At 41.9% G+C, this 25,171-nt stretch overlaps 2 protein-coding genes across 3 annotated transcripts in view; one reads left to right on the top strand and one right to left on the bottom strand.

The window, feature by feature from the left end:
* Window positions 1–25,171, top strand: part of LOC111659018 (cadherin-related 23) — a 36,737-nt gene that overhangs the window by 6,669 nt on the left and 4,897 nt on the right. The window contains exons 11-34 of the mRNA XM_087175491.1: window positions 13,277–13,498; window positions 13,589–13,708; window positions 13,794–13,974; window positions 14,062–14,195; window positions 14,646–14,855; window positions 15,282–15,389; window positions 16,210–16,312; window positions 16,722–16,847; window positions 16,928–17,131; window positions 17,287–17,745; window positions 17,877–17,993; window positions 18,081–18,305; window positions 18,473–18,642; window positions 19,149–19,286; window positions 19,944–20,063; window positions 20,359–20,536; window positions 21,686–21,897; window positions 22,181–22,375; window positions 22,517–22,630; window positions 22,750–22,879; window positions 23,145–23,408; window positions 23,495–23,656; window positions 24,577–24,833; window positions 24,928–25,025. Coding sequence (XP_087031617.1) covers window positions 13,277–13,498; window positions 13,589–13,708; window positions 13,794–13,974; window positions 14,062–14,195; window positions 14,646–14,855; window positions 15,282–15,389; window positions 16,210–16,312; window positions 16,722–16,847; window positions 16,928–17,131; window positions 17,287–17,745; window positions 17,877–17,993; window positions 18,081–18,305; window positions 18,473–18,642; window positions 19,149–19,286; window positions 19,944–20,063; window positions 20,359–20,536; window positions 21,686–21,897; window positions 22,181–22,375; window positions 22,517–22,630; window positions 22,750–22,879; window positions 23,145–23,408; window positions 23,495–23,656; window positions 24,577–24,833; window positions 24,928–25,025 — 4,247 coding nt within the window. The remainder of the gene's footprint in view (window positions 1–13,276; window positions 13,499–13,588; window positions 13,709–13,793; window positions 13,975–14,061; window positions 14,196–14,645; window positions 14,856–15,281; window positions 15,390–16,209; window positions 16,313–16,721; window positions 16,848–16,927; window positions 17,132–17,286; window positions 17,746–17,876; window positions 17,994–18,080; window positions 18,306–18,472; window positions 18,643–19,148; window positions 19,287–19,943; window positions 20,064–20,358; window positions 20,537–21,685; window positions 21,898–22,180; window positions 22,376–22,516; window positions 22,631–22,749; window positions 22,880–23,144; window positions 23,409–23,494; window positions 23,657–24,576; window positions 24,834–24,927; window positions 25,026–25,171) is intronic.
* vsir (V-set immunoregulatory receptor) lies at window positions 53–12,042 on the bottom strand. Of its 2 annotated transcripts, XM_023411831.2 has the most exons (7): window positions 11,790–12,042; window positions 5,414–5,830; window positions 5,071–5,121; window positions 4,870–4,980; window positions 4,624–4,651; window positions 3,858–4,033; window positions 53–1,872 (listed from the first exon to the last, which is right to left on the bottom strand). In XM_023411831.2, the coding sequence occupies exons 1-7, from the start codon at window positions 11,875–11,877 to the stop codon at window positions 1,835–1,837; spliced, it is 909 nt and encodes a 302-aa protein (XP_023267599.1). In that variant the 5' UTR covers window positions 11,878–12,042; the 3' UTR covers window positions 53–1,834. The 2 variants fall into 2 exon arrangements, with proteins under 2 accessions (XP_023267599.1, XP_087031585.1); XM_087175459.1 differs by having other exon boundaries at window positions 53–4,033.

Genomic DNA, 25,171 nt, shown 5'->3' with positions numbered 1-25,171 from the left:
TTGGAGACCTGCCAGTTGAAAGGAACAATGATTTCAAAGACTAGACACAAGGTTTTAATGTTTAAGAGCTCAACTTTATTATACAAGTTACAACCAACACAATTTCAATGCAATGTACAAAGGAAACTGTGTGTGCATGTCTGTATGCATACATACAGGCATGCACACATATTTAAACCTGACCACAAAGCATCGCAAAGCAGCTGACGTACAAATTATTTTTGAAATTGTAACCCCAGATTTGAAAGCACATACACACACACATACACACACACACACACACACACACACACACAGGCACATGGGCACATTTAAAAATATAATTATTCATACACTGACTACCCAAAGTATTCAAATCTTCAAAAGAAGAGTAAAAAATAAACATATATACATAATACCCTGACTTATACACCTGCTACACATCACTAGGAGATCATTTCCGTTTAGGCACCTGCTTTACATTTTACCTCGATGTGAAAGGACCACCAGTGGTTTCACACAATCACTCACAGATTCTCATCCTCCTTTAATCTACCTTGATATTATGAATCTTTGGTTATCATTTCAAAGCCATTCTTTCTTACATGTGCTAAATAGTATTTCATTTTTTACAGTCCCATTGCACACAAAAATAGGAATAAAGACTAATCTACACATCCCAAGAAAAAATTACAATTGTTTACAAAACAGCATTGTGGTGGCAGTGATAAAACTCATGGCAGTTTTTTGGTGGTGTCTTATTTTGTTTTCTTTTTTGTTGTGTTTTTGTTTTTTCTATCTATTTGGCTCAATAGAGAGGCAATAAACATTATATTCATATTTATCAACACTGTACACAAGCATGAAGGAAAATCATCAACTATATGAAAATGAACCAACAATTTTTTTTCCTAAATACTGTACTTACTGACATTTTCAGCACTTAATGAAATTATTTAAGGCCACTGTGAAGTGCTGTGTTTCAGAAAGTACAGGGAGGAAGGAGAGTATTTACAGAGCTGAGGTAGCAAAGAGAGGGAAGAAAAAAAAGAAGCTAAGTGGAGATGATACAGAGGAACAGTGTAATGCCATAAAACAACAAATGTCAACTTGCACAAGAATAATCTGACTTCTCTTACGATTGAGCCCCCTTTGGTTTGACACTATTAGAACCCGTTATTACAGTGACAGGGATGAGAGACCCTGAGGTTCGCTTTCAGACTTTGGTGCAGTTCAAAGTAATGATACAAGGCTGTTTCATAGTTCCAGTCCAGTTTGTGCTCTCACTGACTTAACAAATTACGGTTAAAGTGTAAACATAATTTTGTGGGGGTGGGGGTGGTATATCACTGTGTGGTTGTACAGGAACTGCCAAATTAGAAAGAGTAGAATGTTTGATCTTAACCAAACAACATATGTATGTGCAAGGTGCTTCAGAGGTCCACAGCAACGGTTTCACATGCCACCCCTGTACAACAGAGCAAAACCCCACCCTCAGCACTCTGAGTACATCTCAAGCAGCGAACCCCACCAGACTAATGCGCCTGTTGGTAAACAAGCCGTTTAGAGCGTTTAGATGGAGCATCGCACACAAACCCAGCCGCCAACACAACACAACTGCTCACAAGCAAGAGTTTACTTTTGGCCTCCAGCTGTTGTTGCAGGTGGAAATAATCCATTCCCTCCTGCGGTCTAGACAATGTACAATGACAATCCCAGCAGAGGTTATTGTGAGATAGCTCATGAGAGAAACATTGCTCTGAAGGCAGAGAGAGGAGGAAGAGAGATGCAGAAGTGTTTCCAGGTCAGCAGTTAGAGCAACGAATGAGGTTTCACCCCCCTCCCCCACCCCCCTTTAAACCTGCAGGAAGTCTGGAGACTCTGGGATGGTATCTGGAATAAAGAAAAGTGCAGGTCAGCCGGAGCACAGAGATGATAACAGGTAATCCACATGTATCAGCCTGCACAAATGCACATTTCTTGTCTTGTGCTGACGTGCTAGTTTAAACGTGTGGGAGTTCAAAACTACACTTCCTGCCCAAAAAGCAGACAGATGTCACAGAAGATACACGACAGCATTTCTTTTTCCAAACCTCCTACCCCATGGAACAGTACGACGGCACAGAAACACTTAGAATTCGGGGAATAAAATGTGTTTAGCTGGAAACCCATTAAAAAGCAGAACAAGAGGTCATAAGTCTCAGTTGCGACATGTTTAAGATAAGAGGGAACTGCAGCTAGTTAAATTCCACTCAGCTTAAGGTCAGTGGGTCTAAAAAGATGAAGAAAAAAGCTGAAGTGTGGCTTTTATCCAACGTAACATGAAACTTCAGACAGGAAACCAGGCTGTGTACTCTGCATGGTAGACTAGTGAAGAAAATGAGCTTTGGCAGGGAAAATCCATCTTGACAAATGTTAAAAATACTGTGTTTTTTCTATAATTTGTAATAGTGTTGTCAGTATTTGGAAACTGATGGCATCTCAGCTTACATAACTGTAAGCTGAGATGCCATTGGAAGTTTCCATCTGTCACTTACTGTAAGCATGGGTCTTCCTGCTAGTGACATTACCAGAATTCTTCTTTTTATATATATCATTTTTTGATGTTCTTGTCTTTATTCGATAGTGAAGAGGCAGACAGGAAGAGGTGGGGAGAGAGAAGGGTGCGACGTGCAACAAAGATCCACAGCCAACGCTGAAACATGGATGTTGCGGTTATGTGGCATATGCTGTAAAGATTCAGCCAGCGGAGCTCTCTTATGTTACCAGAATCCAATGTGGGTACAAACAAAACTCTAGCATCTCAATTTGGGCTCAAGTTAGTGGCTGTGGCCTAGTTTTACCTCGTGTTTGTCAGTTCTCACGTGTTTCTGAGACTTGCCCATATTTGCGCGCTTAACTGTTCAAGGTCATAAGAATAACATATGTGATGGTTTAGGGTGGATTTTCAGTAAGCCTGGCTCTGTCCTTTCTGAGCGTGTACTTCCAGAAAACGGGGCAATCCACCTCAGTATGCCTGGAATGTCTGCACAGGTGCCCCGGGAATCGGTAGAAAAACACTCAGGACTGAACCCCTTCACCGTAACTAATGTTTCAATATTATTTCAAGTTGAGTCTGAGAGAACGGCTGAAGGGGCCATTAGTGTTAAATGAGAGTGCTGATGGGTGGAGAATGGCTTGCGAGGGAGGCGAGACAAGTCTTCAGGAGATGACAGCAAAAGGAGGTGGTTTCAGTTGTGTGGGAGAGAGAAGTTAAACTCCCGACACAGTATATTTTTTTCTTAGTCACAAAGACGGCCCAGCTGTTTTGAATGTGAGCATGCAATTATGCACACAAATGTGAGCATCTTTCCGCCAGCATCACCACTGATGCAGGATGTTTCAGCAGACGCACACAAAGCCAGTTGCTCATAGATTGCATCAGTCTTTTACCAAACTGTACATTTTGAAATAGGTACTTCCAGAACTATGTCCTTGTGTAATATAGTTTCGTGCCACTATTGTGCATCATGTGAGGATGAAACGAAGGGGGTCGGGTGTACACATTCAGAATGTGACATGGTGCACAATCACTCTTAAACTGACAGGCGCCCACTCAGATGTGTAAATGAACTCGCCTAAGAGTGGGACTCACACTAATCTTTCTGTGGGTTATGGTGTCGGTCAGAGGAGGTTAAGGGGCAAAAGCTGAACAAAACAGAGAAAACTGTATGTCCCAGCCTGTGCTGAGTGATTTAGTGTTTTTCATCAGTAGATGGCTATTGTGTCCTGTCTTACTGTATGTCCCTTATATCGGTTTTGCTGTCTGAGCCTGTTCCCTGTAGTATAAGCTGCTGTTGTGTTGTCATGATGTATACTTTTGTGTATGTGTGTCCTACCTTCTATTGGGAAGAATACATCCCCATGTCCAGGAGGAGAAAGAGGGGTTCCTGGCTCAGACAACAGGTGGCGTCCTGTCTCAGAGGATTGTCTGGTCATGATCTGAGAAACAGTTCTGGTCTTAATCTGTGGTGACCCCGCAAGAAACACCGGGTTCTCGTGGCCATGGGCCTCACTGAGCATACACACAGATGCACACATACAGAGAAGAAAGGGAAGCATACAGATGAGTAAGAAATTTCAGATAAACGATTGCAACACTCATTTGGTTGCTCAAGACATTTAGAAGCTTTATGTGTCATTTGTCTAGCAGTAAGCTTGATGTTTGTCGCTCTGTAATGAACATTAAACACTGTTTGTATGAGTGCGTTTAATGGTTTATAACACATGTAGACTCCCTGGGCAAGTAATTCAATAGATTTCCCACAAAATACACCCCACTGACACTCAACATAACATATGGTATAAAGGCCAGAAAATCCTGGCAGTTTTCTGGGTGAATTTAGTAATGGTTCATAGATGTTTCAAACCTATATGTAGAGTTTTTTTTTTTTTTGCAAACAAATGTTCATAGGAATTACCAGCAGAGCTTTAACAGATTTTAGTTTAATGCAGTTGTTTGGAAGAAACTACCTATTGTGTGCAAAATGTTGTGGCCACTAGATACACTAGTAGAATATCCATGTAGAAGTTTTGTTATTCTACAGAGCAGCTGGGAAGCCGGCCTGTGTGATCAGCTGTGTGACATACTGTGGGAAAACGTACCTGTCCATCCTCACCAGCTCTTGTGCACCTGGGAGAGAGGAAACGGGAAATGGGCTATTGTGAATGAATTGAGCAGAACACTACAGATACAGGGTGAATGTGCTTCCGTCTGTGTGAAATGCAGTTAATGCGCCTCACTGACAGGAAACATGAGTCAGGAAAAATACTATGGGGGACAGAGTGTAAGAGATTTATATCTGATCCATAGCATGTGTGTGCTTGTTTGTGCATATCAGCAATACATACGTCTACTCGACTGGGTGCTCTCCCTCTGTTTGTACACAAGCACCAGAATGAGAGGCAGAGCGAGCAGAGCCACGATGCAGGCTGTTATGGCCAAGGCCACTGGCACAGTGCCTGGGAAGCAACAGAGAAACAGAAAGTTAAATAAATGGAATAACTGGCCAGGCATCCACTGGCTATGAAGCCTTGAATTATGTAATATACCTCCAGATGGTGTGGGATCCCAGACAGTGCAAGTTTGAGATCCATTTCTCCCTGGAAAGAGAGAACAAAGACATTGTTTATCGCACACAGTATATAACAATATAGCAGTGGTTATAGTTTCTGCTTGTTGAATGCAACAGAATCTATTCACCATAGCGTATGACATTTCAAGTTGAAGTGCACAATGATTAATCATAGACCACATCACATAGATCGAGAGAAACTGACATAATGAGCTTGTTCTACTTAATAGCTTCACAAAGACACTATGATTTTTTTTACTAACTTCTCCCCCTGCTAGTCTGTCCTTTTACATTCACATTAATAGAATTAGTGTCCTTACGTGGTGTAACTTGGAGAACAATATGGCTGTGGGGTTTCTGCAGCAGGGAGGGATGTTTGTTCACCACTTGGACATCTAGGATCATACAGCAGTAGCGACCCTGGTCAGCGTGGGTCACGTTCTGCAGAACCACCCAGAAATTCTGCTCTGAATGTCCAAATATCAACCCTGGCAGCAAGCTGTGGTTGCCATGGGGATGACCACTGATGATAGTATGGCGTGGGCCCTCTCTTCCCGAACAGTGCTGATCACTATGGGGCGTAAAACGCCAGCTGCGCTTCAAGACATCAGTGGGGTGCAAGGCAGCACCTCTCTGGGCACACACCAGTTTGACGGTTGCACCCTCGGGACAGGTGTAGAACAGGTGGGGGACTGAAACACTCATTGTGGGATGGGCATGGGAGATCTCACCTTTGCCTAGAAAGAAAAGATAAACATGGAAGAATGTAACACGTACACAGTTGATAACAACTTTTGTTTCCTGAGTTAGACCTCTCAGACAGTCCTTCCTTCCTGGTTATATAGCACCACAAACAAGCTCTACCAATCTCTGACTTGAAGGATCAGATTACATTAGGTTAGAGATGTTCAGATTTTGGGTTATGACTGTGGTTAGGACTGAAGTCTGCCAATCCTTAGGAAGTCGGTGGGATTTATATGCAGTGGAAATTAAGGGAAGTGCCTGAGAAGTTCAACCCAGGGAACACAAATCCTATACACAGTATATTACAGATGATAAAGAAAACCCCAAAAGAAAGAAGGGAGTATGTTAAGTAAAAACAAAAAAAGTTGTAGTCACATGTTTGGTTAGTTTATTTTGAAAGCAGTGGCAGAGATTCATATTCAGCAAATGTATGAAACATCTCTGTATAACTGGAACAAAACAAAGTTAAAAGAGTTAAACATAAATGCCAACATCAATATTTTATTAGTAATATAACTTAATTTCTAATAACTTGTTAATAATATAGAAAAATCTATTCTACTGCAGGTGCATCATGATGTTAATTGCAAAATCCCATCTTTCTCTCAGTTTCTTTGAATATGGGAGATTAGAGTTTTTATAAAGGTATAGCCCTGATATCATAGGGTAATATATTTAAACGTGAAATTGCATGGTAAACCACAGTTCATATTATTCGGTAGAAACTGAGTGGGATGAAGCTCCTGCCTCATACCACCAGTCATAGCACAAATAACCACAGGGCAAAAAGTAATTTTAGCAACTACCAATCTAAACATGGGTTTAAAGCCACAGTCAAACAATTTTCCATGCCCTATTTCTGCACACTTCACGCTTCCTGGTTTTTGTGCACTTTGGGTCAACACAGTGTCTTTCCTGTTCTGTATATTGGTTTGTAATTAAATATACCAACATCCTTTGGGAGTTTAATGGCCTGGTCCTCTCAGACAGAGTCAGAGATACTAACCAATACAGACAGGATCTCATGTGACATCTGATTAGCCATAAAGCTAGGTAGTGTAGAAATGTGACTGATGTTCTCTGTTTGACCACTTTCTACCACACCACTGTAGCTGCGTGGTGTCCTTACCCAGTGACTGCGATGAAATGGCCCTTTATTTCTTAGAAGACTGTACATTGACATAGTGAAGCATCTCTTAACATGTTGCATAAACCATTCTCCCGCTCTCAGTCGCAACCACATCCTGTTCTGACTTTAGTGCAGCAGTGGAATGCACAAATAGATAAACTCTTTAATGTGTGCTCCGAATGATTATTTCATTGGAGTAACAAAATAAACATATCCTCAGGCTGAGCATCCTGAAGCCCTCATCTAAGCCTCGACAAGGAAAAAAAAAAATGCATACACCACATAATCTATCAAATGCACCCACACTACGCAGCTATAGTGCAGCATCAACACACATAATGAATGACTCCCACATAGCCAGCATGTAAAGCAACAGAACAGCTGGCTTTCTCTACTTAAATAGATCATTACCATCCTTTGTTACAGATTGCTGTGTGGTTTTGCATCCATGAATGCTTAGCACTGCAAACACAGGAAGGCTGTGTGTGAACTGCAAGTGTGTGAGGGGGTGGACGGTAGTGAAAGAGAAGTATGCATGCAACTGTGTGTGGATGCAGTCAGAGGTTTTGTGTATGTGTGTGTATGTTTGGAGGGTAACTGGTCAGTGCCAGGATTTGAGGAGTGGACTTCCTTCCTGACTTGTCCCAGCACGCGAACACGACTCCCATTCCTCCTCCTGTCTGGCTCCTTAATACTCAAAAACTTTGAAGAGCTACAGCTGCTGCTGCACAGCTCTTTATGGCCTGAAAAATTCAAGCAGGTTGCACCCCCAACAGCTTCCCAATCGGTAATGATTTCAGTGGACTTTTCTTCCATCTGCTGTCAAAGGCAAAACACACTATGTGACAGATAGGACAGCAACATGCTTGGGAGATTAAAGCCATAGAGAGCTCATGCACTACCACTATTTTTTTGAGGGGGCAGCAGAATATAAATGAGGAAGCACATAAATTGTTTTAGTCTAAATGTCAATACTAGCTTTAAGTGATTGGTTTACAGTCTTGTTGATGGGAAATACAGTAGCTCACCAGCCAACGACCTTTACCTTTTGATTAGCTGTGCATGTTTGTATATACAGTATGTGCAGCATCCTGTGTATGTGTGGCAGAGTAAGAGGTACGTGCCATGCTACCGTGTGTGCTGCTGAACTCTGCACTGGCCGTTGTGTGTAAGGAAAAGCAATAGGAAGACCAAGGAGGGTGATTAAAGTGAAACTGTTGCCCCTGTGGCTGTTCCTGCCCGCGCAGTGGGACAATAGGAGGGGAAGCCCTTCTCCTCTCCTGTTTCACACCCGCCCTGCCTTCCCCTCGGCCCATTTTACTTTGCCAACTCTCCTCCCCAGTTTCTCTCATCCTATTTACATTAGTGAAGATAGATTTCTGTCAAGGGAGAGTTTTCCTTGTATGTTAAATATACATTTAAACATATCTAACTTTTGCCTTAGTGTTGCTCTTTAAGAGCCAAAAGTTGATTATCTCCTCGGCTGCCAGCTGGGAAACACCCTTATACACATCAAATGTATATAAAATAAAGCTTACTGACATGACCAGACTTTTCTTAAGGAGTATTTGGAGACAATGGGTATCATTTCTTTTAGCATTTGTCTTCGGTGCCAGGTGGGTGGTGTTACCACAGTGTCAGCACTATCTGAGCTTGATGTGGTTGCAACCAGGTAAAAACAGACAGCAAGCATTGCTCTGTCTCTGCTGCAGACAGAATATCTTTCAGTTGCATGCATACACCAGACATCTGTGTTTTGGCTCTATTATAGATCTAAGTTACCTCCTCTGATCTCTGTTCTCAGGATCCTGATAGCCCCTGAGGGCCCTCCTTTGTTTTAACCCTGAATGCCACCTGTTAAGGACATGTTGCCTATGACAGCTTTTTTTTTTTTCTGAAATTCAGACAGGCAGCATAGCTTCTCTTCATTTCTCCCAAGTTTTACTACTTAAACCATGCTTCTGCAGAGTACAGTATTTTTTCATTATTAGATACCACTATTAAAACACAGGTTTATGAAGATACCCTACTGGTAAATCTGGTATCCTTTCACTTGCGTAAATTCTCTACCTGTGTTTGTACAAGTGTTGCTTCTCCACACACACAACTCAGATCCCACCCTTTTTGCACCTACTGTAATGGTAATGATTATCCAACCCATTACAGGGTGTTAATGAAACCAGCAGGAGGATCCCAGATTAGCTCCTCCATACACACACACAGAAAGAAAGAGAGTTTCACTTGACACTTCTAGCATCACAAAACAATGCATCAAACATGTTTTCATTAATAGGAAGTACTAAAATGTGTCATTTTAGCACTTCCTAGTCATGAAAGGATGTGGTTAAGGGTCAGTGAAATAGTTTAAATGTGTTCAGGGATCCATGATATCTGAATAGGATCATTTGTTGTGTCTTTTATTACTTTTTAAGCCAATTTGTGATTTGTGCTATTTAATAAATGTGGACAAGAGTCAGTCGGAGACACTACCTTCCTCTTTTTCTTCTCCTAAATTTACATCATAAACAAAGTTATATGTGTTAAGGGTTGTGTAATGGGAGCTTTGTAAGTATATTTTCAACATAATTACAACACAGTTCTGTCATTTAACTGTCATGTCGAAAGTGCAAATGGGCCTTTCTCTACTTATGAAACTGTACTTAAAGTGATATTCTTACAACCTTTAACAAACTGACTTCATGCACTTTGACTGTTTCCTCTTTTTGGGTCCTTCCTGCTTTGCACTTTAAAGAGCATTTTGTGCTGTACATAAATTGTAATTCTTCTTCTGTTATAGTTAAACGTTTTATAGCTTTACTAACTGAAGCACATTGGGTTGCTTTTCCTGTTGTGGTTACTAGGAGCAGAGTCAAGGCTTTATCAGTGGTGGTCAATGCTGTATCCTTGGGCTGTTCAGAGAATCACCCAAGTGGAAGACACATCCTTACTAGAAGTCTGAAGGCCACTGGTGTTTGGGGATTTTTTACTTATCATTTTTGCTGCATATTAAACATCAGGCACAAAAACTTTAGCTACAAATGTTTGTCATACCACTAAAAGGGTTATACCCACAAAAATCACAGAAGAAGAAGGGAGCTCCCCCTCCTCCTCTGTCTCCTTATTGCTCATGCACATGCAGTATGTGCCCACACAACTGCTACTCATCAGCACGCTCGCTGACTGTCTCCCTGGTCAGGCCTGTTCTTGTCGATGAGACTGAACCAGGAAGACAATTTTAATTGCTGTACTCAAATAATGATTTATTCAATTAGGATGGGGATCAATGCACGACACCAGCTCTGGCACAACAGGAGGAGAAAGCAGTGGCGATAGAGAAACAGGGTTTGCATCCTGTGGAGTTCATTGACCATTTTTGACTGTGCCTTTGTCCTTCATTGTGAGCTAAATGCTTATCTAGACTGAGAGGAAAAGGAGCAATGATTGTTGCTCTGTTTATCTCAAGTCATGTTTTGTGGAGGAGAAGCCCATTATTGGCAGTGGCACAAACAGCTGTTTTTATCACAGACTGAAAGGAAGGAAACTTCCAAACAAAGAAGACATAACTGGGCTGAAGGGTGGGCACAGTGGATCTCTGAGTGTTTATTGGAGCTTTGGAGTTTTATTGGCCTGCATAAATAAATGACAATGCCTTTAAAACCGAGCTAAAATGTATTTGATTTTTGTTTTTTAATATATCTCTTATTATCTTTTTGTATACAAAAATTTTCTGAACAATATATTAGGGTTTTTGTCGAGGGTGAGTCAGTCTAAAAGTTCAGTTAACATCACTTGTTGCCTTTGACGGACTTATTGTGTGAGCTTATCTAAAGAGACCAAATCCTAGAGCCGAAAACTGATAACCTTCAGTGGTGTTTGAAGTGAAGCACCCTGCGCCCGGAGGCAACAGCTGCTTCTCCTCTCGTCACTGGCCTCAACTCTCAAGCCATGCCTTGAACGTCCTTGAAATAAAAATCCCTGCATTTCATTACACCAATCCCATGAACAGACAAGACAACTGTGTGAAAAGGATGCAATAAGTGAGTGGATAAACTCCGATAACCGACCTATATCTGACCAAACTCATCCAGCACAGCGGTGTTTCAACATGCCATGTTTGATTAAATAATCTTTATCAGGTTGTGCACATTTCTGGCCCGTATAAAAACATGAAAGGCCGCTCTCTCAGTTTGCGGCTATGTCATAAAGGGTGAGTTTAAGGTGGATTTACACTTCACTTTATCCCCAGGGAGGAGCTTTAAAACAGCTTCACACCAGATGTTCCATCTCAAAACAACAACAGAACACAAACACACTGTGTTCACTCCCGACAGCTTTTACAGCGGCAACATGCATGTGCGGCAGACATGCAGCTGTTTCTCAAAACACTGATAAAAAAAAATAGACAAAAAAAAAGGAAAAATGAAAAACAGGTTAAAAACGTGGGGTACTAAAGATAGCGTGTGCTATGAGTCTGTTTATCACACGGGTTAGGTTATGGTTAAAGACCACCTACACTTCCTGTAAAATAAACTAGTTACATGATATAGCAGGCCTGTCTTATACATTTGATATGGTCTTCTGTGTACTGGTGTGTCGGAACAATTTTTGCTTTTATATATCCATACTTTACTTTACTTTAAGTTACGTTACGTTACGTTACTTGCGGAAAACAAACAAGAAAAAATCTTTGCCATCAGCGAATTCAGTCTGTTTGTTTGTCCCCAAAAGAAAACTGTCAACAAGTCGGCACACGCCCGTCACAGTCTGATCAGTCAGTGAAAGAACAATTGTGGAGAGGATGGGTGTCAGACTGGGTTTCTCACCTCCAGCTATGGAAAACAGAGCAGAGCAAAGCCAAAGCATGAACTTCTTTCGCGAAAGTGATGTCCGATAAGGTAATCCTCCCTCCATGGTTGACTTGATGTTGAGCAGAGAGGCAGCAGACCGGACTCTACACGAAGCCTCCGTTAAACTTATTCTCCCTTCACACTTTAACTAGGATAACAATGGTACCGACTCGGAGAGCTGGTTGACAGCCGCTTGTCACTTGGTCTCTAACTTGACTTGGAGCTTCTGAACTTTGAAACGCCTGAGGAACGTGAGATACGTAGACTATAAGCTCCTCCCCCTGCTGTCAGACTCCACCCACAGGACTGTGGAAGAGGTGAGAAAGACTTTCTCCAAAATATTTAGTACACAGAAAAGAAAAACAATTTTACTCTATAAGGTGATTGTATGATTTTAAAAAAGAATTGTAATCACTGATGCAGCAAAGCTTCAAATATCCTGCCTCAAATGTATCACACTGAAAAGACACTGGATCCTCTAATTCCCATAATGCTGCCTGATAATATCTTTCATTCCTATGGTTAATGCCCATATCTTGCAAACACTGAGGGCGTTGTTATAATTTAAAATTTTCAAGCACAAGCACAATGAGTTTTTAATCTGACTTGAAAAGGCTCCTGAAGAGCCACGGTTATTAAAGTGGCCTGACTTGCTCCAACGGCCTCTTTAACCAGCACAATGCCAGTCAGTTGGTCTATGCTCAGATGTTAGACTGGTTGAACAGGAATGGCCCAATGCTCAACCTTTCATTTAATATATTGCTTTTACCTTTGTAATGTATCACAATCTGTCAGTGGTTTGACAAAGTGGTTTTCTTTAGGATACACTACTGTAGTGGTTTTGTTTTGGTTTCATTTTTTTCCCCCAAAGTGAGCAGACGAAATGACAGGAAGTCAGAGCTTTTGGCCGACTTATAGCGTCTTCTCTCCGCCTCAATTATTTTTAAGCTTTCCTTTCAGTTCTCACAAGATATTTTTTCAATATGTCTGTAACAAAATATGCTTCAACCGTCTTTTCCTATTCTCCCATGTTAAAGCAATCCCCACATATACGTGTCATAAATGAAGACAGAAATATGATTCCTCTCTAGCAGAAGACCTTATTAATCATTATGGAAGTGAACAGTGTATAAAGATTAAGGGAGGATGTAGCATGAAAATTAAAAAAAAAAAAAAAAATGTGATTAGAAAAATTGACTGATAAGATATTATTGTTAAGTCATTATTGTAAAATAACAAATGGTGATATGCGTTTTTTTTCGAGTTGGCATTCATATATATCACGGATATGTGTGATAAATCACTGGAAAATCTCTTAACGTTATAATGATGAATGGACTACAAGTTTACAGGCCCAGCTGGCGCCCTGTGCTGGAAGTGAATCACATATTTTCAGTCGAGATTGATACAATAAGCCATAAATAGTCAACACAGCTGTAAAAGTTTTTCCATGTCTCTCACAGACCTCAACCACCATCAATGTCCACATTGTGGATGAGAACGATAACGCCCCAGAGTTTCCTGAGGAGGAGTATGTCACAGTGCTGAGCGAGGGACCAGACACAGTGGGTGCCACTATCGCCACAGTAACAGCCATCGACCCAGATGAGGGACTGAACGGCACCTTGCGATATGCTATTGCCCATGGCAACCTGATCCAAACCTTTCATATCAACAGCGTCACAGTAAGCCATGAAAACTAGTATACTGTAGTGTTACAAACAACAGCAAAAAAAAACCTAAGTTAACCTTCTGTGTATGATTTGTGTATTTAGGGGAGAATTACTGCGGTGAAGGAGCTGGACTATGAGATCAGCAATGGACACTACGCACTGGTTGTCACAGCAACAGATCAGTGTCTAAACCCTGCTCTAAGCTTGACGTCTAGCACAACAGTAATGATGCAAATAAGGCACACTTTTTTTTTTTAAATGACCACTCTCTAGATGAAGGTGTTAAACACTCTTCCTCCCTCTTTAGGTGCTCGTAAATGTCCTAGATGTGAACGATGTGACACCCACTTTCCCCAAAGCCTATGAGGGACCCTTCGATGTTACTGAGGGCCAGCCAGGACCTCGGGTCTGGACACTCAGAGCCAGTGATGAAGACTCTGGGCTCAACGGCAAAGTGGAGTACAGCATCACCGGTGGAGATCACCAGAGTTAGTACCGGATTGGTTTTCCATGGGGGTTAGTGATGTATTACTAAATCCTGTACCTGTGAGCCTCTTCCTCTGTCTCTCTGTCAGATGAGTTCATGGTGTCTCCGGTGGAGGGTGAGCTTCGTGTGAGGAAGGATGTAGAGCTGGACAGAGAGACCACGGCCTTCTACAACATCACCGTCACGGCCCGAGACCTGGGCACCCCGTCTCGCAACAGCTCGGTGGGTCTTTACTATATAAAGACACATATATGTGCGCACATGCTCACACACACTCACACACACACACACACACACCAATATCTTCTAAGTTTCACTTCTGTGCTGTGATTTCGCTTTTACAGAAAATAACCATAAATTGAACACTTTCATTTCCTACAAATTTATAAATAGTACCACTCTCTATCAAATCCATTATCCTCACCTGGCAGTTAAACCTACAATAAATCTCAAAAAGGAGCCTTGGCCTATACACGATGTGGCAATTAAAGCAAGTGTGATTTTACATGTCTGACTGCAACTGCTAATCAACTGTTTGATTAATATTTTTGATGGGTTTGTAAGAAATTGTGTGGCAAAATACATCTTTTCATATGTATTAAAAATAGTCCAACTGAATAAACAGATATGGATCAGACATTTTATTTCTGACTTGACTTGTGTTTACTTCAGGTGGTGGTGGGGGTCCATGTCCTAGACATCAATGACAATGACCCAGTCCTCCTGAACCTGCCTCACAACACCAGTGTGAGCGAGGGCGCCTCTATACACACCTCTGTGGCCAGAGTGCGAGCACGCGATGTGGACAGCGGACGCAACGCGCTTCTCACTTATAACATCACTGCTGGCAACCACGACGGAGCCTTCTACATCAATGACACAGTGAGAGAAAAGGATGGTGTGGTTTAAGCAGAAAACACAGAAAAATACGACTTACTGATGTGGTTAATGTGGAAAAGCCAAAAAAAAAGCCGACATTAGAAGTGTTAGGCTTATGATTGTCACCTTCCAGATTTGATGCCACTTTAAGTGGCCAGTTTAACCTGACTTGGGAAGGTGTTAGTGCTTATATACCCTTGCTACAGATACATTTATAGATCAGCAGATTTTGGCATTAACACAATTGTGGATTTAACATAAATATACCACAGTGTATACAAATACTGCATGTCCTCTATAGAAGGAAAAAGATATATACTGAAGTATTACACGGTTGTACACAAGTGATATGTAAATAAACAAATCGTAACACAAGAATGGATGTCTATGCACACACATGACTTAGCGCTTCCTCTCTGCATCTCTCAGACAGGTGTGGTGCAGGTGAACAGACCGCTTGACAGAGAGCGAGTGGCTGAGTACAAACTCACCATCACTGTGAAAGACAACCCAGAGAACCCCCGCATCGCTCGCAGGGTAAACTCACTAGTACATTGCAAGCGTTCACACATGTTTCCACATAGACAGTTTCACACAAAGCCTACCGACACAATCGTAAATCACTGCCAGTGACATAAAACCTTGTATCTTTTCAAGTCGGCTTTCGGGGAATTCATAGCTTCAGGCAATATTGAATTTCTAGGTTCAAAATGTACCATTTCAAAAGTCTGTGACCATAATGTGAATGAGCTGCACACAGCCACGTGTCATTACTTTAAGTAGAGCAATACACAGTAGTCATTAAATATGTAGGAGTCTCTTCATAAAATTACAACAACCTACAATTATAAGAGAAATAGGACAAATCTGTTTATGTATCCGCTTAGTCATTTACACTAATAACCTTTCATACTTTTAGTACTATTGTAGTTTTTGACCAGGTTTCGTGGCCGCATGTGTTCTGTATTCTAGTAAAAATGAAAAATCTCACACGCTTCATTTACTAACTAAAACAATCAGATAGTTGCCACAATGCAGTTGCAAAGTTTTTCTGCAAAATCCTGTAATGCAGCATGCTTCAAATATTTCCTGTGTGTGTGAAAGGTGAGAAACTGTTTTATCCAAGAGCTGCAAACAAGTCGACCACTGTGACTGTGAAAGCAGCCTGATGAGGTTTTGCACAACTGCAAAACCTGTGTATTCTTCAGCTTTGTAACATTTTGCCTCTTATGAGCTGATTTACTTATTTTTCCTTCCTCCTCACTCTCATTCTCATCTTTATGCTATACCACACAATCCTTATATATAATCATAATATAATTCTTTCTTCATCCGCCTCTTTCCCCCACTACACCAGGATTCAGACCACTTGGTGATAACTATTCTGGATGAGAATGACAACAGGCCTATATTCACCCGGAGCAGCTACAGGGCTGAAATCACTGAGAACTCTGCAGCAGGTAGCATCCAAGCTGGTGTGTCTGTCTTTCTCTTCTACCTTGAGTGCAGGCAATCTCTAACTGCATCACAGAGCACTTTGTCAAAACACCATCTGAAATCCTGTCTGACCTACTTCCTGACTTTGTTTACACATGGCTCATGTTAAGTGATTTTTATTTCACTCTGAATGTTGAGAAGTGAGATAACTTCAAACTTTTCTAATGGACTTCTCAATTGGATTATTTGGATCCAGAATATGAGTCATAGCCTCTGTGATTATCAGTTATCAGGCATTTGCCCAGATTCAAATCAATGTCACTAAATTGGTAGACTCATCAACAGTTGGCAAGTGACTTGGTATTAAAAAAAATGTAATCCGACTCTGATCTTCTCCACCTGTCCCTATCTTCATCTCTTTCCGTCCTTTAGGCAGTACAGTAACAGTGCTGAATGGGCCGGTTCTGGCTGAGGATAAAGACATTGGACCCAATGCTGTGGTGAAGTACCGCCTGCTGGGAGCAAGGGTGGACCTCTTTGCTGTGGATGCCAATACTGGTAACATTATGACTCCTCCTGCAAGTTGACACAGAGGAAAACTGCAGTGAAAATGTTAACGTCTCTGTAACTCCCTCCAGGTGTGATACTTGTGCGTCAGGGAGCAAAGTTGGACCGCGAGGCGTTTCAGGAGCCCCGGGTAGAGCTGTTTCTTGTTGGGGAGGACGTAGGAGGTTTAAATAGCAGTGTCCCTCTGACAGTTACCATCCTGGACCAGAATGACAACCCTCCTGTCTTCAGCCCATCCAGTTTCAGTGTTCGACTCCCGGAGAACAGCCCCACCGGTACGTTGGCTGGCTTGTAGCTAATGATCTGTTTGTAGGAGTGCGGAGTTCCTTCCTGTGATTATACACTTTGTTCCATTTTGCATTTCCCTGTGTGAGGGTTTAGGGTTTGCATGTTGGGAATGGCATCTAAGTTCTTTCTCTGCCTCTTCCAGGTGTGGTGGTGACTCAGCTGTCTGCCACTGACGCTGACTCCGGCTCCAATGGCTGGCTGATGTATCGGCTGGAAAGCGGGGCTCAGGACCGCTTCGTGGTAGACCCACTCTCTGGTGCTGTCTTGGTGGGCAACAACACCCTCGATAGAGAAGAGCGTGGGTCCTACCGCCTGGTGGTCATGGCAACCGATCGTGGCACACCCCCTTTGTCAGGCACAGCCACCCTGACAGTCATCCTGGATGATGTAAATGACTCGCGGCCTCGTTTTATAGAGCCTGTAACCATGATAAGCGTCAATGAGTCCACACCACCTGGAGTGGTGGTGGCAACGCTGACTGCTGAGGACCCAGATCTGCATCCCCGGCTGGAGTATTACATCATCTCAGTGGAGGCAAGGGATGATGGGAACAACCCAGTGGATGGCTTACAGGAATCCTTTGGCATTGATTTACACACTGGTGAGTCATGGATCTTACTCACATTTAATATCTTGATGTAGAAAGCTTTACTTTCACTGATGATGTAAGAAAGCCAGTACACTGAAAAAACTTCGTCTAAAATAATTAGATGTGTTTCTGTGAATTTTCAGGTGCAGTGTTTGTACGCAACCCGCTGAACAGAGAGCTGGTAGCTACATTTGAGATCATCGTGTCTGTACATGACAATGCCAGTGATGTTATTGACAAGTCAGGGAGCGTTCCCAACGGTAAGTTCATTTTTCATCATGAAACCTATCTTCAGTTTCGTGAATTTAGTTTTCTAAGTTATTTTCACTCGTCTCTCTTCTCTTCAGCGAGACTAACCATCAACGTGTTGGATGTAAATGACAATGCCCCTCGTTTCCGGCCCTTCGGAGTGTCCAACTTCACGGAGAAGATTTTGGAAGGAGCTCAACCCGGCACAACACTGCTGTCTGTGTCAGCTGTAGACCCCGATAAAGGTCCCAACGGCCAGGTCATCTACCAGCTGCTCCACTTGCCCCGAGGGGGATACGTTAGACTGGAGGACCCTTCCATTGGTATGGCACCTAAACAACCTGCTGTAGGCTGCAGATTAAAAATGTATCAAGTTTCACAAGTACTGTATTACTTAAAATGTAATTCCTTGCTTGTTGTAAAATTAGAATATCAGTATTGACCAGATGAATCCAAACTATAACTATCACTGTGTTAAAAAAATTTTCAGGTAAGATTATAGCCAACCAGACGGTGGATTTTGAGCAGGTACAGTGGCTGAATTTCACTATTCGGGCCCGTGACCACGGCACTCCTCCCAGGATCGCTGAGCTGCCCGTTTACCTGCGGATTGTGGATGTCAATGACAACAACCCTGTCTTCCTACAGCCCTCGTATCAGGTACTGAACAGGACATATATATATATATATATTATTCCATTGACTTGTGGTTTGGTCTTTGCATGAAAAGCACAGGTGTAACTAATAACATTGATGAGGGCCCCAGGAATGACCCTCGTTTATGTAATTATTCACACCTGTGTTTGACAAGTCGTAATGAAAAGAACTGCCACCAAACATGTGGCTGAAAATGACAAGTTAAACTCAAGACAAGAAGCACACTGAAATAGGAAATACATGCTTCTTTTATTCATTTAATGAGAGAGAAGGCCATCATTTTTTAATTATTATCAGAGCACTTTTTTTGTGTGGTATCCACTTATTTTTGCTAATTAACTTTTAATTTCTTTTTTGTGTAAAATTACTCTTCAGTAATGTAGCATATAAATTTAAGTGTTATGTGATTTAGTTCATGTGCACAGTTGCCACTTTTCTATTAATTCAAAACATAATCTTATTCTTTCAGTGTCCCCTGAGCCAAAGTGTGTGTTCATCTGTGTTTGCAGGAGCCTGTGTTCGAGAATGTGAACCTGGGCACCACCATAGTTCGTGTCAGTGCTACGGATGCTGATTCTGGCCTTTTTGCTGTCATTGAGTACAGCCTGGTAGACGGAGAGGGCAAGTTTAGCATCAAACCATCCACTGTAAGTTAACCCGTACATCAGCACAGTTAGTTTGACAGTAACTACGCACTGCTCTTACCTTTGCTCCTTTTTACTTTTTCTGATGGCAAAGCTCAAGCAGAATATTCAGTTCTCTAAATATCTGCTTTAGTTTTAGTCTAGATTTGGGCCATTTCTAATAAAATCAGAATAATCACACATTCATATCACATATAATAATCACAATAATTTCCCAATTAATTTATTCATGTCTTCACTTGAAGTGGGTTTTCTACTTTCAGTGTATTCACAGTAAGTTTACAATTCCATTAATTGACATTTTGCCAAAAAGGCTAAAACAAAGAAGTTCATAACCTTTTGAAGGACTGGGTTCATAAACAAATGTAAAGCAAATTCCACAGAATTTTTCTTTTGATGAACTCTGACTGATAAGGAGTGGTCTGCACTCAGGTGTCATTTTGTGTTTTCAGCAGTGCTGGGTGTCAGCACTGAACCTCATCCTGCCTGGAAATAAAAGTTTAAACAAAGCATTTCAGTGTAATAAAGACAATCTAAATAGTTTATCTCCATGCTCCATTTCTGTCAAACACACAGACTTAAATAAATGTCTTTATACAACCACCACTCCCAGTCAGTGCTTGTACTTCCTTCCTAATTATCCTTTCTCCTCTGTGTCAGGGAGAGATCTACATCCTCTCTCCTCTGGACAGAGAGACAAAGGACCATTACACTCTGACTGCCATCGCTCGTGACAACCCCGGCGGCAGCCACAGCAACAGACGAGAGAACTCTGTCCAGGTAGAGATCACTGGCTGTAATGAGACAAGAGCCTTATGTGAAGGAGGGTTTGAATACATATCTAAGTAACCTACACTCATAGAGTTGGTACATATTAACACCATCTATAGTGGACCCCAGTGAGAAACCAGAAGATCATAGATGGAACATGATACTTCAGGTCTATGAAAACCATGTTTCACTTAGTTTAAGGTTGTGTCATCTGTAGGTTTTGCTGCACTAGTAGAATTTAGATTATTTTGCTGATGAGATAACGTGATAATTGTGACGCCATCTGCCTGTTGCTGCACATCAGGTCCTGGTGACAGTTCTCGATGTCAACGATTATCGGCCACGCTTTACAGAGCGAGTGTTCAACACCAGCGTGTTTGAGAATGAGCCCAGTGGCACGTCTGTGATCACAGTGAGAGCTACTGACCTGGATGAAGGAGAGAATGGAGCGATCCTCTACAGCATGTTGGGACCCCATTCAGGTATGAATACGTTCATAAAGGCCTCAACTGGTTAGTCTGAATAAACTTTGGGTGCCTCCTGTTTGCTTGGATTACCTTTTGAGATGTGTCAAAAACGTGACTGGAGCCCACCTGTGGCAAATTGAATTGATCAGACATGGTTTAGAAAGGCACACACCTGAGTATGTAAAATCCCACAATTCAAACTGCATGTCAGGACAAAAATCAAGACATGAAGTCAAATAAACTCTCTGTAGACCTCCACAATAAAAATTGTGGCGAGGCATGGATCAGGGCAAGTGTGCAAAACCATTACTAATGCTTTAGTGTTGCTAAGAGCACAGTGACCTTAATAATTGTGAAATGGAAGAAGATTGGAATCACCAGGACTCTTCCTAGAGTTGGCCGTCCAACCAAACTGAGTTGCCAGGCAAGATGGCCCCAAAAGTCCCGCAGCTTCAGAAGTCCTCTGCAGAGATGGGAGAGCCTGCTGGAAGGACGACCATCACATCAACTCTACATCAATCAGGCCTTTATTGAAGAGCAGCTAGATAAAAGCCACTTTGAATGAAATGCATAGGACAGTATATGCAGCCAAATACAGAGAGGTCCTTGAAGAGAACCTGCTCTAGCATGCACACAATCTGGTGGTGGTTCACCTTTCAGCACAATGCTGATGTGGCTTCAAAAGAATTCTCTGACTGTTCTTGGTTGGCCCAACCAAAGCCCAGACTTAAACCACATAGAATATCTGTGGAGAGGCCTGAAGGTGACAGTTTACAGACACACCCCATCCAATCTGACAGAGCTTGGGAGGATCTGCCAGGAAGAATGGACTAAACTACCCAAACCCAGGTGTGCAACACTTGAAGAGACCTAAGAAGACCAGAGGTTGTAATTTCTGCCAATGGGGCTTCTATAGAGTACTGAAATAAGGGTCTGAATACTTTTGTAAATTAGAGATATGAATATGAAAAATTCTAAAAACATGGATTCACTTTGTCATTATGGGTTATTGAGTATAGATAAATGGGCAAAAATGGCAAATTTATCCATTTACAATTGAGTCTACAACTCGATAAAGTGTGCGAAAAGAGAACAGCTCAGAATACTTCCTGAAGTCACCACATATCTTTTCTTAGTCCATAAACCTCCTCTCTTCCTTTTTAGATGCATTTTCCCTGGATCCAAACACAGGACTGGTGCGTTCTCGCCGTCTGCTTCAGTCTTCTGAACGTTTCAACCTGACTGTGGTGGCTACCGACCAGGGGCGTCCTCCCCTGTGGGGCACTGCAGACCTGATCATCACAGTCATAGACGTCAATGATAACAGACCTGTGTTTGTCAGGCCAGCCAATGGAACTATCATCCATATCTCAGAGGTATCTGCTGTCACGTGTCTCTGTGCATGTCATTGTCAGTACATGTGCGCTAGATACCCATTCGGCATCATAAGGTCAGTGTCGGGGGCCAATACCTATCCGTAATATCTGATCCCTACACCGAGGGGCTTTAATAAATAGTTCCACCAATTGATAGACACGGAGTTGTACTGAAAACCATAAACAACAAACAAAAAAAACACAAGGCTCTATTGTTCCAGTTACACAGTTTATTAAGAGAGTTCACACAAACACACAGTGACTCTCTTTTCCCTCCATGTAGGAGCAGCCTCCAGGCCTGCCTGTGTATGAGGTCCATGCAACAGACTCTGATGAGGGTGTGAATGGTGAGGTCCGCTATGCGTTCCTGCAGACTGGAGCAGGTAACAGAGACTGGGAAAACTTCCACATCGATCCCTTGTCTGGAGTCATCACAACAACGGTGAAACTGGACAGAGAAAAACAGGCCCTCCATAGCGTGAGTCACCTGTGTGTGTGTGTGTGTGTGTGTGTGTGTGTGTGTGTGTGTGTGTGTGTGTGTGTGTTTATTTTTGTCCTGTTAATATACTGAACTGTGCAGCGTTGTGTGTCTCTAACTGAGTCCAAACAACTCTCTCAGCTTATCATTGTGGCCCGTGACATGGGTCAGCCAGTGCCTTATGAGACCACACAGCCTCTGCAGGTGGCGCTGTTGGACATTGACGACAATGAACCCGTCTTCCTCAAACCACCAGTGAGTATGAAGCGCTCCGAATAATCTGTACATAAGAGTTTATGTTAAACTGTTTGTATGTTTGCCTTTTTTTTCCTCATGGTCTTTGTGTTGTATGTATGTTTGTGTGTGCATCTCAGCGTGGCAGCTTGCCTTACCAGAAGTTAACAGTGCCTGAGCACTCCCCTCCAGGTACTGTGGTGGGGAACATAACTAGAGCTGTGGACGCCGATGAGGGCTCCAATGCCATCGTCTACTACTTTATTGCAGGTGATGCAGTGATCTTCACATGTAGCCACATGTATCCATTATAGCCAAAATACGTTTGAATTCAAGAAGATTTAGAGCACATCCACGCAGTTTGTCTGGAAGCTCTGGTATCCATTGTGTGGTCAGATTAAAGTCCTCATACTTCAAAAGCTTAGGAATAATGGGGACATTTGTGTAGATCCATCCGTGTTCCGTTTCTATTTAAAGCTGATTCCTTTAGTGATTTGGATGGCTGAACATAAATCCTTTCCATCTCTTCCTGCAGGGGGAAACAGCGATGGCAACTTTGGCTTGAGTCTAGATGGAGAGCTGAAGTTGCATAAGGATCTGGACCGGGAGGAGATTCCAGTCTATTCAATCATCATCAAGGCTTCCAGCAACAGGAGCTGGACTCCTCCCAGGGGTCAGAGGGCAGCACGGGCCAAAGCCCTGGACCCTGCCCGTGACCCCAGCCTGCTGGAAGTCCGCATCGAACTCGAAGACATAAATGATCAGAAACCACGCTTCACTAAGGCAGAGTACACTGCAGGTAATCTGTGTTCTTGCATGTACTGTTTGTGTATGCTGGTCCATGTAAAACCACCATAACCCTCCTTTTTCGCTTCCCCGTTTCAGGAGTTGCAGCAAATGCCAAAGTAGGCTCAGAGTTGATCAGGGTTGTGGCTGTAGATAACGACATCGGCAACAACAGCGTGGTCCAATACCATATCGTTACAATCCGTTACTTCCAGTCACAGAGCAATGGTAGTGAGGATGTTGGCAGCATCTTCACCATCGGTGAGCTTCCTCATATACAGTATTCAGGCTGTTTTCAGGCTTCCTGTTTAGTTCAACATATTGCCCATATCGTATCTACATGTTACACGCATTGTATTTAATATTGGCTAGACTTTTACAAAAAAGCTCTTTAAAGCAGCTTGATAGTATTTTATGAACATGAAATATACAATATATATATATATATATATATATATATATATATATATATATATATGTATATGTAACTGTATTATGTTTATTTCAAATATCTCATAATACTTGATACATAATACTGATGAAACAACTTCAAATACACAAAAACAGTTTACACATTATTTAAAAGGGTAAAACTGGTGATATTTTTGTTATTGTCACCAAATCCCATGAAAAGCCCACAACCAACAATTGTGTCTCAGTAGTTTCTGACTTCCCCCAGTTTGGCTGTTTCTCTGAGGTGTGGGTCATTGATGTTTTGTTTTTTTTATATATATTTTTTATATTTGTTTTTGGACAATGATGGTGGAGCTCTCAGGTGTATCCGGCTCTGGATAAACAGGAAATATTCGTTTGCAGGATACATCAATTGTTGGTTTTGTTTTTTCTTTGGATTTGTTGACAAAAAAAATATGAAATATCGCCACACTTATCCTTTTAATGTCATGATCAATGATTTTACATGTTTAATGTTTCCTTTTAAATGCAAAATGAATGAATTGAAATGGCTTCAACAACACTGACTTAACAAGTAGCACAGTCATTCAATAGACATGTACTTTCTTCCCGCGCCTCTCTAATATACAGTTCTCGTTATCAGCACGTTTTCAACACATCACACAGAATGAACTCCTATATTTTATCAGTTTTTATACTGAGAACTTTGCGATGAGTAAAATTCATGTCCTTTGTCGAGACAATATTCTGTCCCATGATTTCCACAGGTTTGACAGATGGTATCATCAGAACCTATGACCTCTTCACCGCCTACAACCCAGGCTTCTTTCAGCTTGAGATTTTGGCGTGCGATTTCGTTGGACACAGCACAACCACCAACGTGAATATCTATATTCTGCGCGATGACCAGAGGGTCAAGATAGTCTTTAATGAGATCCCCGATTTGGTCCGAGAAAACCAGGAAGACTTTGTCAACTTGCTGTCCAACATCACTGGAGCCATTGTCAACTTAGATGACATACAGGTAAGGCTTTCCTATTGGAATGTTTCCCATTTAACTTTTTTTGTGTATGTTGTTCAAACATCTGACATCTCTGTCTCCCTTTCCTTTGATCCAGTTCCATGTGGACAAGAAGGGCAGAGTGAATTATGCGCAGACTGACATGCTGATCCATGTTGTCAACAATCAGACCAACACCATCCTGGATGTTGAAAGGTAAACCTTCCTTAATATAAATAAATCTTGCACTCAAAACCTACATGATGAGACTGTCATTCTAATATTAGATGCATACTAAAGCTTGTCTCTCCTCTCATACTGGCCCCATAGAAATTCTCCAGCTCTATGGTGCATAGATTGTG

Source organism: Seriola lalandi, unplaced genomic scaffold (genome assembly GCF_002814215.2).
Source record: "Seriola lalandi dorsalis isolate HSWRI2012SDOR001 ecotype SW California unplaced genomic scaffold, Sedor1 jcf7180002054470, whole genome shotgun sequence".
Taxonomy (NCBI): domain Eukaryota; kingdom Metazoa; phylum Chordata; class Actinopteri; order Carangiformes; family Carangidae; genus Seriola; species Seriola lalandi.
This window is presented reverse-complemented; position numbering and strand designations above follow the sequence as displayed.

Coding starts and splice junctions, on each gene's coding strand:
- vsir (XM_087175459.1), bottom strand. CDS start 11,877: ATGGAGGGAGGATTACCTTATCGGACATCACTTTCGCGAAAGAAGTTC. Junction 4,652..4,869: donor GAGCACCCAGTCGAGTAGAC/GTATGTATTGCT, acceptor CCTCTCTCCCAG/GTGCACAAGAGCTGGTGAGG. Junction 4,034..4,623: donor GAGCTGGTGAGGATGGACAG/GTACGTTTTCCC, acceptor GTGTATGCTCAG/TGAGGCCCATGGCCACGAGA.